Source organism: Cryptotermes secundus, unplaced genomic scaffold (genome assembly GCF_002891405.2).
Source record: "Cryptotermes secundus unplaced genomic scaffold, Csec_1.0 scaffold948, whole genome shotgun sequence".
NCBI classification, from domain to species: domain Eukaryota; kingdom Metazoa; phylum Arthropoda; class Insecta; order Blattodea; family Kalotermitidae; genus Cryptotermes; species Cryptotermes secundus.
Window position 1 is genome coordinate 133,851 of NW_019727110.1, and position 17,883 is coordinate 151,733.

The window sequence follows — 17,883 nt, forward strand, 5'->3', positions numbered from 1 at the left end:
AGTTCTTTTGTCTTCATGTACATCAAATCATAACGGCCTGTTCTTTGAAATTCCATAATCTCATTACATATCTTCTCAAGATATTCCTTTTTGGCCCTGTCCGTGGCTCTTTTCAATTCATTCCTCAGTCTCCTGTATTTCCTCCTGCCTTCTTCATTGTTGACATTCTTCCATTTCCTTCGCTCCTCCATTTTACTCATCATCTCCTGTGTAACCCATGGTTTTCTTGCTATCTTCTCAACTTTACCAACCAAATCACTGATAGTATCTAACATGCATTCTTTTATATTGTTCCACTGCACTTCAGCATTTCCGCTTTCACCTTCAATTGCACCGAGTTCCTCTTCTAGGGTCTCCTGCACGCTTTGTCTTTGAGCATATAATTTCTCCGAATCCCATCTAGGTCTTCGCTTTTGAAATCTTATAACTTTCTTCGAACTGGTTTGAAAATAAATACAGATGGCCCTTTCTCTGGGGGTAAAGCGGTGGTGGCGTGAAGCTGGCCACTCTCCTCCTCCAAGTGCCGAGGGTAATAATGCTGAAGCTCCACTACCCAGTGCGCTTTCATGACGTTCTTACTTAAGCATAGGGACAACTTTACCTTTAACTTTTACATAGGTCTTCATAGCGTGAAACTTCGGCATAGCGAGGTACACTGAAAATGTCCTTGAAATAGCCGACGGACGTCTGACTCTCATTTGGAAAGCATCCATTTCAAATCCCGGCCAAGCACCGTCTGTATGGCGTGTTTGCCATGGCTCTCCTGGATGTCTCCAGATACATTCTCGAGTAGAGCCTACACACGGTTTCCTCCCGTATCCTAACCGATCCAGATCCATGGCACCATATCCACATCTGAAACACGTAACCTCAACAGTTTACTGGGTCCTGAATTAAATTGATTTGGCAGTTGCAGAATAATGGCAAGATGGGAATTAGGCCATGAAAAGAAAACNCACTTGATGTACCATTCTCCACCTACATACCACACGAACACATTGGGTCTACAATTGGTTACCTTTTAATTTACATTCTAATTTAATTTCTAGAATATTACTTTTATGCCCTCATGGCACAATGAAGGGAGATTTGAAACCTCGGGGCTCCACCCATCGCAATGAAGAAAGGTGGCAAACAAACACAGCTTGCCCAGCAAGTGGCAAGACTCTTTTGTAAACACTGAACCAGCAGTTGCAATAATTGTACGAGTAAATTCTTACTGTTTGATGAAAAGTAGTGCGACATGACGCCAGAAAGCTGGAATAGCGAAGTCAGAATAGAAGTTCATTATTAGTCAACGACTCGATATATTTATTCCCGTGGCAACGAATACGCAATCAACAGTCGAGTAACTTCCGTTGCCAGGTAACAGCGTTGTAAACACACTTTCCCAACAATAGAAGAGGCTGTTTTTCTATGTGGTCCATGCACAATGGTTATAAAGAATTTACTTCAGTCCGTTCAGTAACCCTTGTGGAGGCGGGGTCGAATACCTCCACCGTGACCCTGCGAGTCGTAGGATGCGACGAAAAGGGAAGTCTAATATCCAGAGTGTAAAATATGGTCGCGAGTCCCAAGGGACTCGGACCAGAGAAAGACTGTGCTGGCAAGGGTCAGCAGCTTGTACAAAAGACAGACCCATCCTCTCGTCAGAGAGGGCTCCCCACAAAAACAAGACCGTAACTGTCAAACAGCAAGAAATATCTGGTCACGAGCCCCACATAGGGCTCGACACCAAGATTTACTGACTCACTGACTGACTGACTGACTGACCGTCAGTCGCAATGTACTTTGACTTTGACTTTGAGTCCGTTCAGTGAAGAGTCGGGTTTCGAGACGCCAGCCTGCCAGGACATGAGCTTGGGAACAGAGGAATTAAATTGATTTGGCTGTTGCAGAATAATGGCAAGATGGGAATTAGGCCATGAAAAGAAAACTTCATGCGTGATTTGAAGTTACAGTGAGACTGTTAAATCCGTTGCCAGGTTACGACTAATTAAGTTTGAGAACCCTGGTTCGTGTGTAGCGGTGAGCTGTAAAGTGTATAGATCAGCGATAACCCCGTAATTGACTGTAGTTCCTAGTTGTGTGAATAAGGTCTTAGTAAATGCAATCATCCAATCCAAACCCCGTCTTACATGTCACGAACAAACCCCTACACATTACAGTATGCAGACTTCCTGACTCGCGGCAGTCTTCCGTTGTATAATTCTTAGGTCGGTGAGTATGGGTGGTCTAATAGCAAAACATTATACGAGCTGCTAAGTTGGGCTATGTCCAATAGCCTACCGATTCCGTAACCATCACACCACAGGGGAAACCATCCCAGGAGAGCCATGGGACACAGACTGTACCTCTTCTACGTCATCACACTCTTCTTCATTGCAAGCAAGTGACTCCAGGTAATGTCGCTGACGGCCAGAGAGACGCTAACAGCGCACCGGCCTGGGGCTAGATACGTAAATATGCAATCATGCAACTTCGCTCATCCACAAATGAATTGTAAATAGTGTAAATAAATGTAGACAATAGCGGGTTACAAGTGCTACAAGAGTCACAGCCACAGGAGAACCGGAAAAAATTCCAACAGAAATTTGTGGAGGTAAGATTCGACCATGAATCCTAAACCCCTTCCATGAATAACCCAGTCCATATTGCCTCTTTAAACGGTTATAGGTTTCCAGGTTTGTTGACTTAACCTAGACTGTCACCCCCAAGGAGTACAGTAAGGGGCAGTAGTTGAGATTCTACACCACTGCATAACAGTTGCTATATCAAGAATGGAACGGTTAGTCTCATGGCAGAAAGTATTTATATTACAATGACGATGTTTCGCAACAGGTCTGTAGCCGCGTAGTCACTATCTCGACTTCCTTCCGTAATATCAGAGGTCACTGCCTTGCTTTCGCCGTATTACTTTTAACTTTCCAGCCCTCTCTCGCAAGCCAGGGGCCACCATGAAATAATGAAAGAGTAGAAGCTACTGCGTTTCTATTAAAACACGTGCTGCAGAATTTGTGTTGCTTTTAGTTGCTTTTAGCCGCTAGGCTTTCAATTAAGTCAAACCTCTGTAACTCGGCAACCTTTGACACACAAGGGATGCTAAAATTTTTTAATGTAAAAATAACTGCGGGTGAGAAAAGATGGAAATCATTTCAGAATTGCTGGGTTTTCGGACTTTGTACATTATTATTATATATAATATAACAATAATAATAACCTATAAATTATAAAACAGCATTCTGATAAACGTCGTGTCTATTTTCGGCTGTCAAATGATACACTGCTTCGTAGAAGACACGAAGTCAGAAGGTATACTCGTATATTGTTCAATAAGATGAACTGCTTCTAGTAAGCCGAGATCTTCCTACGAAAGTGATGGTCACTGAAGAGGGTCGCGAAGTTTACAGTCTGAAATCAGGGAAGTTAAGTTTAACGGGACATTAAGCGCGCATGGGAGAGATGGGAAATATTTAGACACTTGTAATAAGAAAGCCTTAATCGACGACAAAACATGTGAGACTTGGGAAAAGATGGAAGAATAATATTAAAACTAATCCTTGAAAGTATTGCTTCTTCAAAGGGCGAGAAGTAAGTTCCCAAGCGAGGGACCATCAGCTTATGGAACATGATTCTGCTGCACTGTATTAGTTACGTTTCAGAAACTAATGTATTTTTTTCGGAACACTGTAAAGATTTTCCCAGTTGAGTAATCCTACCGGGAGAGCGTAATCGGTACAGCTACTGGCTACGGGCTGGACGACTGAGGGTTCGGAATTCGAGTCCCGGTAGGGTCAATAATTCTTTTCTCCAAATCGTCCATATCGGCTCTGGGGTCCATCCAACCTCCTATCTATTGGGTACCTGAGGCTCTTTCCCCGAGGGTGAAGCTGCCGGGGGATGAAGCTGACCACTCACCTCCAGCTAGTGCCGAAGCCAAGAAGATGTGGATCTATACATCCACTCCACCATATTCCGTCATGGTGTAGTGTTTAGGGATAACGTTACCTTACCTGCATTCTTCGATTTCCAACAATAATACATAATGTGTGTATTGACTTGCACGTCTTCTATTGTACATACTTGCATAGCGTGGTGCCTAGGCACAAGGGAAATGTTTTGTTAGAAATGAGACCACTCGGGAAATTTTCGCAAGAACAGTGGCTTTCCAGATACCACCAGGCTTCGTTCTCTCTTTTTTTTTTTCCTGTGGCGCTACAGCCCCAATTTGGGCCTAGGCCTACCTCCATGAAACTCTCCGTTTCACTTCGGTTTTTCTAGATCTTACACATACGGTAAGACTGCTTGGGCGAGTGATCAGCTCGTCGCAAGGCCTCTACCTGTAGACAAACACAGAAAAACGCACACAAACATCCATGCCCTGAGTGGGATTCGAACCCACGATCCCGGCTTCCGAGCGAGCGAAGACAGTGCATGCCTTAGACCGCTCGGCTACTGTGACCGGCTCGTTGTCTCTTGGCCATTATTATTTAACAATGCTATATCACTTAATTATCAGCTAAAGGGATAGCAGTAAACTTTAAGAAATTTCCTGCAGTTTTGTTTCCAGTGACTTCACCAAAAGTTCGTAGTCCAATTATTTCCCAGGAGTAATTACCATAAAGAGACTTAATTAATGGAAGCAGTAAGGATCCCGAAAACGTGACCCTTTGAAGGCTGATTTTTTTTTTCATTTGCTATGTAAAAATCCAGTTCGTACCTCACAGGAAACAAACTATATTTCCGTTACAAATACCAGTCCGTCCATGCTGTTTACGGGTATACTGCCCGTTTATTATGAGAACCATATGAAACACACAGAGGCGCTCTGTGGGCAGAATCCTGAGTTCTAATATGTTAAGGAATATTGTACGTATAAAACCATCGGTCTCTACAGGGTTCCATAAGTAATACACTTCCTCTACTGTAAATTTCCCTGTAGATTACGTTAGGAAAAGAAATGGGATTTAATGGGGCTGACAAACATGTTGCTTAAAAGGAAAGCATAACGCTTAGGAAAATTTGGTTAGGATATTTTCTTTCGCATTATATAAGAAAAAATATGGCTATAACGCGAAATCTCTGAAATTCTATATGGAACTAGACCGTAAATGGTTTTAAAAAATTTGTATTGAATGTTCTTATGTTCTAAAAATATATACGGCGACGATTCGGATGTTAGGCATCATATGAATCAGTACTAAACGAAATTATGGTAAATAATATTGCAACGTGGATTGACAGAACGTTGCTATGTAACTGACTGGTAAACATACATCACAGCAACGAATACGCAAAAATAGGGCGTCCATTGCTAGGCAATTCAAGGGTGGACAACCCTAACAACAATATATGATATCCATTGCTGAGCAGCGATGTCTTTTCTGTGGGTGGTCCGTGCCGAGATTATATATGGAGCAGTGCAGACTGTTCGAGTGACACCCGTGTGGCGGCGGGCTCGGATACCTCCACCGTGACCCTGCGAGTCGTAGGAGGAGACGAAAAGGTAAGTCTCAAATCTGAGACAGTAAAATATGGTCACAAGCACAAAGGGACTCGGACCCGAGGAAGACTGCGCTAGCAAGGACCAGCAGCATATACAAAAGGCAGACCCGTCCTCTCGTCAAAGAAGGCGCCCCACATGTGTGGGGCAATGTGACTTTGACTTTTTCGAGAGGATTCGTCAGGAAGGCCTCGTTCAAGGCAGTCCAATGGTTGATGAGTTAGTGTAATAACGAGTTGTATTTACGAAGTGGAAAGTATCGAATAAATCGAGTTATCAAATCCGGAACCAATTATTTATTGTCACGTTACCAAGATACACGTTACAATATTTATAATTAATTATATTATATAATTAATCGTTTATAATTAAAGTTAAGGTCTTCCCATGGTTGAAGCACGTTAATAATTGTAGTATAAATTTTTTCACAAAATTATTTATATTTAAAAAATTATTGTTGCTTTGTAATAAATTTTTCCTTTTAAGCGGTATCTCACTGTTCTTTTCGGGTTAGAAATATGCTATAGATCTTACACCCAAAACTTCCTTGTGCACCCAGCCTACTATAATATCTTACAGGTTTACTGCAGTTGTTGGTAACAACCCAGTGTATGCGCTCCACAAACAGCCGCTGTTTAAATTGTCTATAAAGTGCTTCTATAAACTCCGAAATCTGCATTAAAAATATTAAATCCACACAAACAAAAAGCAAAATAACTCCATGGTTTTAGTCCGCAAGCGAACTATACCGACCGAGCGACCGCCGATTGTCGGCGAAGTTAGTGCTTATTTTAGCTTTAACTTTTTTGTATTTACAATATTTTTTCTACAATAAAAATCCCCACGGCAGTTAATTTCGGTTTTATAAACGGGAGCCGCCATTTCCTTGAAATAGTTTCTCAGTTATCCTCACGAGGCTGAGTGGAACCCCGTTCCAGACCCACTACTTCTCGGAAAATCTTATAGCGCAAGGAATCGAACCCTGACCTCTGGATATGTAGCCAGGAACTCTGACCACTGGACCACAGAGGCGGTCTGACTACGTATAAGGTATAATTAATTATCACTTTATAAGCTTATTACTTAAAGTAGACTTTTGACATCTTTTACTGAATTCGTCTTCAAAGTCAATTTATTCTGACGTTCGCGTAATTTCTATCTCACTTTTTGTAACATTTCCTTTTTAATTGTGTCTGTTCATTTGCGTGTTTATCCGCTCTGTTGCGATTATAATTTGGTGTCCCTACCGCTAAATTAAGCCGTTCCTTTATTATGTTTCAAGGTAAGGGGTTCTACTAGAGCAGTTGACATTTATTCAGACAGTTTCCGCTCTTAGGGCGAGGGCACACCAAGGAAACTTGCAACCGCAACGCAATCGCAACTTTCGAGAATTTGCGAAGAGCTGATCAGCCGCCCAAGGAGTCCTACCGAATGTCTAAGATCTAGTAAACCGAAGTGAAACGGAGAGTTTCATGGAGGTAAGCAGAGGCCAAAATTGGGGCTGTATCGCCAATGCAAAAGAAAATTTCCCACAACTACCTGGAGGCACTGAGGATAACCCTCAGTCAATATAGTCGGAGTCCCGGCCGGAATTCGAACCGAACACCTCACGATTAAAAGTCACAATTGTCCTGACTTGCTCGGTGATCCAACACCGTCTTCAAATTAGTCCAACCATGAACGCCTCCTAATATATGGTTGTGGAAGTGCGTCGTTAAATCCAACGAATCCATCAATCACGTGTCTGGCAGTAATTGAATCGAATTTTATTAGAAATTCTTTAGATAATGCTATAAAATTCCTTCAGATTCTGCGTCTTCCCGTCTCCTACGCAAGAACTTCAGATTAAACTATATAGAAATAGGTTTACCTGTTGAGTGCGAAAATCAATGTCTCACACTGAAGGAAGCACATACATCGAGGGTGTGTGAAGACACCGGAACGAAAAGATTATTTGTGAGTATGGAAGAGGAAGTAACAGAAGTATGGAAAAGATTATACGGGGGGGGGCATCTTAATTTGTACTCTTCGCCTAACTTTCTTAAAACGGAAAACAAAAGGAAACAAGAGGAAGGAGACTGATCATTTATATACCGGGAAAGCTCATTGGGAAAGCTACACGTGGACGTTGAAGCCCGGTTATGAAAATACAGGGGAAAATCTCGTCAGCGAGACCTAACTATAGATGGAGAACTTATACTAAAATGGATGTTAGCGAGATACGTGGGGGCCGCGCCATAGCTCAAGCGGTTAGTCGCTGGCTTCCCACCGCGACGGCCCGGGTTCGATCCCGGGTTTGGTCAAGTGGGATTTGTGGTGGCAGGTTTTCTCCGAGTACTTCGGTTTCCCTTGCCAAACTTCATTCCTCCAAGTAGTTACTATAGGATTCTGACGATGGTGTATAACACACTGATATATTGGGTTTTCGGACTTTATCCATCGTCCTGGTTTTTAAGATAACTAATAAAAACACGACGTTTCGGAAACTGGATCTGTTTCCGTCCTCAGGTGAAGGAAAACACCTATTCTGTTAGGTCCCTTAGAAAGAGCTAGCCAGNCACCTTCACCTATCAGGCCAGAAGTGGCCGTAGTATCAAGTGGACTCAGTCCCACCACACCAAGTAATAAAAAAGCAATAGTGAAATATGTTGTGATGATTTGAACTAACCAGAATAGGAACTAAAAATGTTTTTTTTTACTAGGAAATGAACTTCCATGTTTCATAAGTCAGGAAATTTTTTGACCGGTTGAGTTATCATCAAAAAGACCTTGTACCATGGAGTTAAATCCGCTTAAAGAGGGTTTTTCCTCTTCCTGTTGCGTTCCTATAGTAAATAAAGTCTGTCTGTTCAAGCACGCCTCAGAGTTCTATCAATAAATCACTCCGAACAAATACTTGCAAGGCTTCAGATAGAGTTTGCCGTTTCCGATCAGCCTGCCAACAACAGATTCGGCCTTTCATCCACAATTCATGAACTTTCTGCCATGGACTCCATTAACGTCGGAAATAAAGATCTCATGCTCGTAAATGGAAAGCATCCCACTTCTGAGATCATTTCCAGCAAGCCTGGAAACCTGCACTCAAATTCAAGGCACATATTATGTTCTGAAGTTTATTTTTTGCATACCTCATTGGTCTTAATGCCATTTGTCGCAGATGTACGGGCACGCCTACTGCTGCAGAGCTGCATAAAAGCCTTAACATTACAAAAGAGGCAGGAAATGCTTTTTGCCCTTTTCAGTGTTCATTCTATTGAAACGTACTTCACATATACATTATAGAGCTTGAAAAGTGATACATAATTTACATACACTTTGACGCTGATCAGTCTTAGCCCTTATTTATTTGGATGATTATAAATGACCATGAAATTTATTTCTAATTTATTCTCGGTAATTTTAAATGCAAAAGTCTTATATTTCGATATTAATAGAACTTTATTGATATCTATAATATCGTATTTCATTGTCTGGGACGTGCAATGCGGTGTTTATGTTGAAATTTCTAGATTCTGGCAGGACCAAGGAGTCCGGAGTTCTGACATTTACGAGCAGTCATAAATTTAGCTCGGGTACAGGATACCGGACGCGCCTGCAAAAGTCAATGAGAAGGACAGGTCAAAACTCGTTACAATTGCCTGTGAATGAGGGCCATTATGATTGAGTTGCCTCTTTCAAACTTCCCTACGGAAGATGGAATGACATGTATATGTCCGCACCATGAAGAATTCGAATTCTTTCGCATTCCCAGCCTGGGGGGTGCAAGCCATTCCACAAAGGAGTCTTTCACCCAATTCTGAAGTGTACGGACGTGACCCTTGCGCGCTCCTAGACATAGCCTGCAGATCGAGTAACATGTTATAATTTAAAGCATAAGAATACATTAAATTAACAGTGCGGTTTGGAGAACAATAAGTGAATAAACATTAAGTTGGATCAACTCCCAGAATACCGCTACCCTGAGTCCCATGCTAACCGACCCAGCCAGTTTCCCCGCACCTATACCGATCTGTGAGGACAACTTGCAGTGGCCATCATGCACTGCCCTAAGGTAGAAACAGGTGTAGCAGGGATAGCGCCATTCCCACTGAGCTGATATAAAAAAGGCGGGTTGGAAAAGAGCGGTGTTAACTTGATGTGCCAAATTCTTATATGAGAAGCTGTTCTTCAGGAAATGTAAAGTATGAGTCATATTTTAGTTATCAATATGAGCCGAAAATAATTTATGCAATAACTTTAGTGTAGACAGAAACAATTTTATCTTTTTATCACTAATCTATAAAAATATGTAAATATATTTATATATTGGATTCGGACAGATCCAGAGGTCCCGGGTACAGTGGAAAGAGAGTCGCTACCTAAATCAAAATAAAACAATAACTGAGAAAGATAATATTAAATAGGGGAAGAGAAGGAAGGCTTGAAATAAGATATTAAAGTAAAAATTATATATAAAAAGTAAAACAAAAGTAAAGGTATCCCTGTAACGGCCGCGATTTAGCTCAAGCGGTTAGACGCTGGCTTCCCATCGCTGCGGCCCGGGTTCGATCCCGGGTCTGGTCAAGTGGGATTTGTGGTGGACAAAGTGGCGCTGGGGCAGGTTTTCTCCGAGTACTTCGGTTTTCCCTGCCAATCTTCATTCCACCAATTGCTCCACAATCACCCTCACCTCTCATCTTGGGCTGGTACATTAGGCCAGAAGTGGCCGCAGTACAAGGGACTTAGTCCCACCCCACTAGCAATAAAAAAAACTATCCCTGTAACAGGCCGTGTAGACCCATAGAGTTGTGAGATGTTGAGGTTCTTACTTTTCTAGACAGTCAGCTCATAGATGGCGTCAAGGTTGTCAGCCCTGTGCACCGGCCGCCCTTTACCCTATAGGAATATTCCTGGTACTCATTTCTGTTAGAGGCTGAGTCGACCCCAAGGCTATTGTGCGGCTGGAATGATTAGGCCAATTAAAAAATCCAATGACCTTATCGGGACTTGAAGAAGGAAAATTTTGGTGCTTTTTTGGACGGTTCCTCTGCTTACGAACATAAGGGTCAGAAACATGGAGTCAAAAGAAGCTCTGGTCCACTTCATTGTACTGATCCAGCAGAGATATATCTCCCATAACATATAAATTTATACAATATTAGCAATAAATGTCAGTGTTAGCGCACAGAAGATCGTAAATACATACGTTTTATAACTCTTGGCCTTCTAGTCACCGCGCACGCGCTGATGGTCACAGCAAGGAACAAACCTCACTGCTTCAGCGTTTAATTTCACTCGTCCTGACTCCAATGCTAATTCAAATCAGATAACATTCCGAAACGTGTAAATTCACTCCAAAAGAACATAACTCGATCCACTTAATTAGAAATGTATGTAACTCACTTTGGTAAGGAGTCATTAAACCGAACGATTAATTTCGGGTGGGTTGACCAGACTTATCAGCATACATACCACGAACCTGCTGATAAATCCATTCATTCATAAGTTATTTAAAAATTTCTTTCCAACTGTTGAGTTATACGGTGTAGAAATGGATGGGAAGATGACTGTACGTGTACACTGTAAGTAGGTAAGAATTTGGAGGTTAGGTATAAACTGTATGCAATTACTACCTCGGAATTCATGTATAGGGGGTACGCGCGACGAAAATGACGGGTGCTATTTCGGATGATTGGATTTATTAGCACTTTGGTTACAGTCTCTGTTAATCACATTTAAATACAGCGCCATCGCAGATTTACACAAGCGCGCGCGCTCTCACACTCACACTCACGCTCACGCTCACGCTCACGCTCACACTCACACTCACACTCACACTCACACTCGCTCTCGCTCTCGCTCTCGCTCTCGCTCACACACACACACACACACTGGTCCTCTCCCGGTACAACGAAACCGCCGGAACTGTAACAGTCTCGCTGAATCACGCACTCCAAACATTACACATGAGCGAAGCCTTCTAACTGCACTTTAAGTCTTCACAGGTCGACGATTTTCAGTGGCTATCTTCTATGACGAGAACTCAGAACTGAATCGTTGCGTCGTTTTTTTTTTAAGATAACTCCTTTGCACGGATCAACGGAAAACACCGTCTCCCCTGCATGTTTGCCGCTGCTTTGCCTGGCAAAAGACTTCCTATATCTCCGTACGTTTGTTCGGCGCGGACCTCATAAGAAACACAGTTTACATTGTACTGTTGCCTGGCAACGAGTTGATCAAGCCTGTTACAATATGGTGTGCAACTTTGACGCAGATCGAGGGCATTTGAGATACTGAGGAGAATATTTGGACCTAAGTTACAATTTAACGGGAGCACAGAAAGAAAGTGCGTAATTAGGAGATTCAAATTTGTTTTTCTAATCATATAGGTATTGTTAAGGAAGATAAGATGGGTGGGACATGTATCACGCATGGGATGGATGAGAACTTTCCTAATTTTATTAAAAAAGCCTAGAGATCACTCTGGAGGGATAGGCGTTGTAGTAGGGAATAATATAAACATGTACCATTCACATATTGCATAAAAGGGGAACGTGCGGGATTCATCTGGCTCAGGATATGTTTCAGTGGTAAGCTTTATGAACACAATAACGATATACGTACTTAACATGGGAGGGGATTTCTTTGACTTCCAACTTTCCGATGTTTCTGGAATTATTTATTAAAATTAATTCTTTCTATTTATGTAAACTTAAGACAGCCTGGATCAGCATTTTGTTGCATTTTTTTCAGAGCTGTTGGTCCACTTTTGTACCAGGAGTGTAGGCTGAACTCTGAGATAGTGCAATGGGGTGCGAGCAAGTCTCTCTAATAAGCCCATGCCTCAAAGAAGATAGCAACAGAGCGTGAAAGAAACGGAACAACAAAGACAGATTAAAGAACGTAGAAATAAAAAGAACAAACCAGAGATAGCGACGAAAAGATGAGATTGGATATGATCGGAAATCGCCTTGGAAAAGGAACCGCAGGATGGAGAGAGACTAGGGTTGAAATCAGAGACAATTTTATGCCTCTGCTGTTAAAGGAAAACGGATGGAGCAGCTTATTTTCAGAGGTCGATTTCCGTGGCTGTATTTCTGACTTGTCAGTAAGTGGGCACGAGGACCGCGGAGGGATGTACTATTTGCCTCTCAACTACAGCAACGATACTTCTCTACTGCTTTAACGATATGTAGATATAATAATTACACACTTTCTCAATGACTACGCTGCCCGCTGAGAGGACGTCAGTTTAAAGCTCCATTTATTTTTAAACTCGGCAACATACTGTGACATGTTGCGCAAAGGAGAACCCCCCCCACCAGCAGTGACGCGGCGGGTGAGTCANTGTCATATAATCTGATTCAAACTTTAATATCGTACAATTATTTTCAGGTATCGAAACTGCTCATAGGGCTGGAAGAATAGCCAGTCTTCTCTGGGTTGAGGGAGGCCATTCTCTGGGAGCCAGTTTAGGTGTGCTTCGAGCCATGTATGATCTGGGGTTGAGGTCCCTTACGCTTACACATACCTGCCACACACCTTGGTGAGTCCACAGCAGAGATGTTAAGTGATAAATATCACACAAATGAAAATGAACAATTAATGGAAGATGAGAGATTCGTGTTTTATAAATGTGATTGTCTAGAATAGTGATTTATTTTGGGGGGGATCAGGAACCATTTAGTGNGAACTCTACTGTAACCGTAAATCTGTAATTTTGGTGACTGTAAGAGCGAATGTGAAATAAAATTCGCTACATCAAATACGGCGTGAAGTTATTTGTCGCGATATACGCCCAATACGCGACAATACTATAGAAAAGTGAAGGGGGATCTTTGTGTTCCTGGTTATTTACCCTCCAAGGTAGATATTAACCTGTCATATAATCTGATTCAAACTTTAATATCGTACAATTATTTTCAGGTATCGAAACTGCTCATAGGGCTGGAAGAATAGCCAGTCTTCTCGGGGTTGAGGGAGGCCATTCTCTGGGAGCCAGTTTAGGTGTGCTTCGAGCCATGTATGATCTGGGGTTGAGGTCCCTTACGCTTACACATACCTGCCACACACCTTGGTGAGTCCACAGCAGAGATGTTAAGTGATAAATATCACACAAATGAAAATTAATAATTAATGGTAGATGAGAGATTCGTGTTTCATAAATGTGATTATCTAGAACAGTGATTTAATTTTGGGGGGGGATCAGGAACGACTTAGTGCTTCGATTTTCTTTGTCGGTTCGCCTTGATATTCAACAAAACATTTTAGGAATTTTTATTGTAATAAGAGTAAAATTAAGTCAAATGTACACTCCATGAATTGTGCAATAAAAGTAATATAAAATTTTGCCATGAAAATTACATGTTTATATTTGCTTAAATAAAAGCTGAATCAACTAATATGCACACATTGCGATGGGTGAGGTTCAAGGTTGATGTCACTTGACCTTGAAGATGTAGACAGGCCGCTGGAAATATTTTCGATGACCACTGGTGGTCCATGGACCATGGGTTCGGAAAATGTAGGCCAGAATAAAATGAAGACATATGTCATTTAATCCCTTCCATGCTGAGTATAGGTAATTCTCATTTTGTTTTTGTGTGTGGCTGTATATATACACAGTTGGTGGTCTAAAATTTCTATTTGCCAAAAGTTGGTAGCAGTTACGTTTAATTTTCATAATATGCCACAGATTTTATTTTCGTCAATAATATCAGACGCCAGAGACCCTCAGTGAGAGTGGGCAAGGAAATGTCGGCGTGTCTAAGCGAGATACTCCATTTTTAGAATACTAAATATTATTTAAGATATGGATAGTTATAAAACAATCAGTACCCTTATAAATATTACTAGTGTAATAATGGTTACAGTAATAGAGTCACAAGATTCCTGTAAATAAAATACAGATCATATGATCTCCGACTCTTTACGTAAGTGACTTATAAAAGTAAGTAAAATAGTAAAATGTATGCAGTCTACACAACAATATTCTGTATTTAAAACAAAGTAGACGCTATTGTATCAGAATTTGTTTTTATTGACAAATGCTGATACAATAGCGTCTACTTTGTTTGAAATACAATATATTGTTGTGTAGACTGCATACTTTTGTGTACATTTTATGTACCTTATGTATAACACACAAGAAGATGCATGATATTAAGACTGTAAGTGACATGTTACGCATATTTTTAGAGAGAAGACTAATGGTGGGTATTCTGAAGGTACATAATCCCAAATACGTAATGTGAATATGTATTTTTAAGAACGGATGCAACAGTATGAGATGATACCCAAAACTACGAGACTTTAGGAAAGATGGAAAGTAACTGAGCAAGTTCTTGAAATATTAACGATTAATGGAGTAAATAAAATAATCGGAATTAATCTATTAATACATGAAATTATAGATTAATGTTGATAATCCTGTAATTTGTGCTGGTTGTGTTACAGTGTCTTGGCGTGTGATCTGGTTCGCATTTTCTCTTATAAGTTACTGTAAGGCAGAGGTGACTTGACTTATCTTGTGTTGTAACGCAAATATCTGTCCTAATCTCGTGCTTTCCGGTAGGGCAGACTCATCCTCAGCAGCCGCCTCCGAGAGCAACACCAGAGGGGAGGGACTCACGGAGTTCGGAAAGGTAAGGACGCGTGACCTTCATTAACTTTCAAATAAACTAATGCAGCATGTAGAGTTCTCTTCGTAACCCTTTGATGGTTCTGTTTTCCAACAAACAGATCATTTTTATGAGAAGACTGTACTTAAAAGAAACTTATTTCTTAGCAAAAACTTTGCTTCCTAGAAGGATACTTCACAGAATGCGGCATCAATTTTTTTTTCGGTAGTAATACAAACTCATATCCTCCATCCTTCGGTTAAATGAATAGAAAACTAAGCGATTATAACTTATGTCAAGAACATTTTGGACGGAATAGAGCTGCAGATTGGCTTATACTTCAGACTAGTGGTTTAAATTGTGACCAACAGATATCGCAATTTATTACTGAAGTTACCTTTCCGATATTGGTATTAGGGGAAGCATGGAGAGCTATGAGTACATTTCCACTGACAAGCAGTTATATCTCAGTGTGGCAGACACGATTACCTAAGGAAGCTAATGACGAAAATCTTCGGCTCCTATGACTGTGGCCAATTGTGTTACAAAATGGAAGCTTGTCCAACATAAGTGGCTACAAACAAAAAGGAAACCAACTCCATGGTTTTAGTTAGCAAGCGAACTATACCGACCGAGCCACCGCCGCTTGTCGGCAAAGTTAGTGCCAAATTTAGCAGATACAGAGTGTCGCGTGGTCAGCGCAATGAATCCCTACGGCCGTTAATTTCGGGTTTCTAGACCGGAGCCGCTATTTCTTTCAAAATAGCTCTTCATTATCCTCACGAGGCTGAGTGGTCCCCGTTCCAGACCCACTATTTCTAAAAAAAATCTGGTAGCGCCGGGAATCGAACCCGGACCTCTGGATATGTAAACAGAACTTTGACCACTAGACCACAGAGGCGGTCAAGGGACCAGGTATTCCGTCCAGAAGTTGGTAGTGTGGTTGAACTTCGTGCACGAAACAACAATACAGCGGCTGCTGTGATATCCCAGGCGCTGGGGAAACCAAGGCGTGAAGCTGAGTACCGTTGGACGCACTGCGAACTACAAATGACGCACACATTGAGAAGTACTGAACTCGATATGTTGTACTTTTAAGTAAATGAAACCAATTCTGATGTGTCTCGTATACTCTATATTCTGTGTGTGCTTGTAATGTGGTGAATAAATTATGGTGACTTTATATATATAAGTGTGTGTACATATTCCCAGGTAGTGGTGCGAGAGATGAACCGGTTGGGGATATTGGTGGACCTGTCTCACGCAGCACACGAAACTGTTATCGCTGTGCTCGAGACCACACGTAGTCCAGTCATCTTTTCACATTCTTCTGCGCAAGCGCTGTGCAATACTTCCCGCAACGTGCCAGACCATATTCTGAGGCGTGTGGTAAGTAACTCCATACTCTATAAATCTCCTGATACTTAAATAGCAAGACAGATGAAAGAAATTTAGGCATAGCGGAACTCACATTACTTGGCGCTTTAAGGGAGAAAGCTTAAAGACCTGTTTTTCAGCGGTGACACTTCATTTCTAGTACCATTTGGCGCCACCATCGCGGTTCCACACAGTGTAGTACTTGCTTGGGTGCAGAGAGATGACTGGCTCGGTAACTTAACAGCCACAAGGATACCTGGACGTTGATGAGCACACTTATTCTTTGCAGTACTAATGCCTGTTTGGATTCTCTAATGTAGTTAATTAGCTCATGGAATGGGTGTGCCGTGTCTTTGGAAATATGTTGCAAGAAAAAGACTATGTCTTATACGTATGAAAGGTCTGCGTGGGAAAGAAATAGCCTAGATATGTACAGACTTGAACTGAAAGGATCATAACATTTCGGTATCTATACCGTAATTATTCTAGAAGAAAGATATTTTCTAGAATGAATTAAAATATATTATAATATCTGGAATCACAGATCAGTTAATTTTCTGACAACTTTCATAATTAAATTCTGTAACAGCGTTCTCTACTAGAGTAAATACGTATAACATTAAATCCGTTGTTTGCACTGTTCCACTTTTGCGGTTTGTTTCTACTGTTGCCAAGCTAAGTCTGGTATAGATTCTAGTGATAAGAGCAGAAATTATTTTCCCATTCATTTCATTAAATTCCTGCAATATAGAAAATTATTTCAAATAAAATTTTTAGGTCATAATGAAGCAAACATGTTATGTTATCTTTCCGTTTTATAGCACGAACCACTTTCGATAAATTCGATAACATTTGACGTGATCTCCTTTGTTTGAGGTTCACTTTGGTCCAGCATAAACACAAGTTTAATTTTCATGACAAGTTTTTCTGCAATCTTCTGAGTAATAAATTAAGCCTAACTATCGACAGTATCGGAGGTGAAATTTGAATGAGAATAAAGAGACAAATGTCCAGAACCTTCATATTATGCATTTATTTAATGTAATCAGCTATCGACGTATATTTAGGATGTATCTTCTTCACTCACTCACTCACTCACTCACTCACTCACTCACTCATGGAGCTGAGCCCTTCTTGAGAACCTGCCAATTGTGCAGCTATTCAAGACCTTTCAAGAATTTTATGGAACCCGAAGGTTCATTACCATGTTCACAAGAGCCCTCCACTGGTCTCTATCCTGAGCCAGATCAATCCAATCCATCTCATCCTATCTCTCTAAGATCAACTTTAATATTTTCCAGCCACCTACATCTTGGTCGTCCCAGTGGTCTATTTCCTTCTGACTTTCCCACCATTACCCTACATATATTTATATATATATATATATATATATATATATATACA

The 17,883-nt window shown here is 41.1% G+C and overlaps 1 protein-coding gene across 1 annotated transcript in view; it reads left to right on the forward strand.

Moving 5' to 3' along the window:
- The window catches only part of LOC111864512 (dipeptidase 1), a gene marked incomplete at its 5' end in the record, with an annotated part of 138,007 nt that overhangs the window by 65,699 nt on the left and 54,425 nt on the right, over window positions 1–17,883 (forward strand). Inside the window, 3 exons of the mRNA XM_033751465.1 lie at window positions 13,409–13,559; window positions 15,057–15,126; window positions 16,315–16,491. Of these exons, the coding sequence (XP_033607356.1) occupies window positions 13,409–13,559; window positions 15,057–15,126; window positions 16,315–16,491 (398 nt within the window). The remainder of the gene's footprint in view (window positions 1–13,408; window positions 13,560–15,056; window positions 15,127–16,314; window positions 16,492–17,883) is intronic.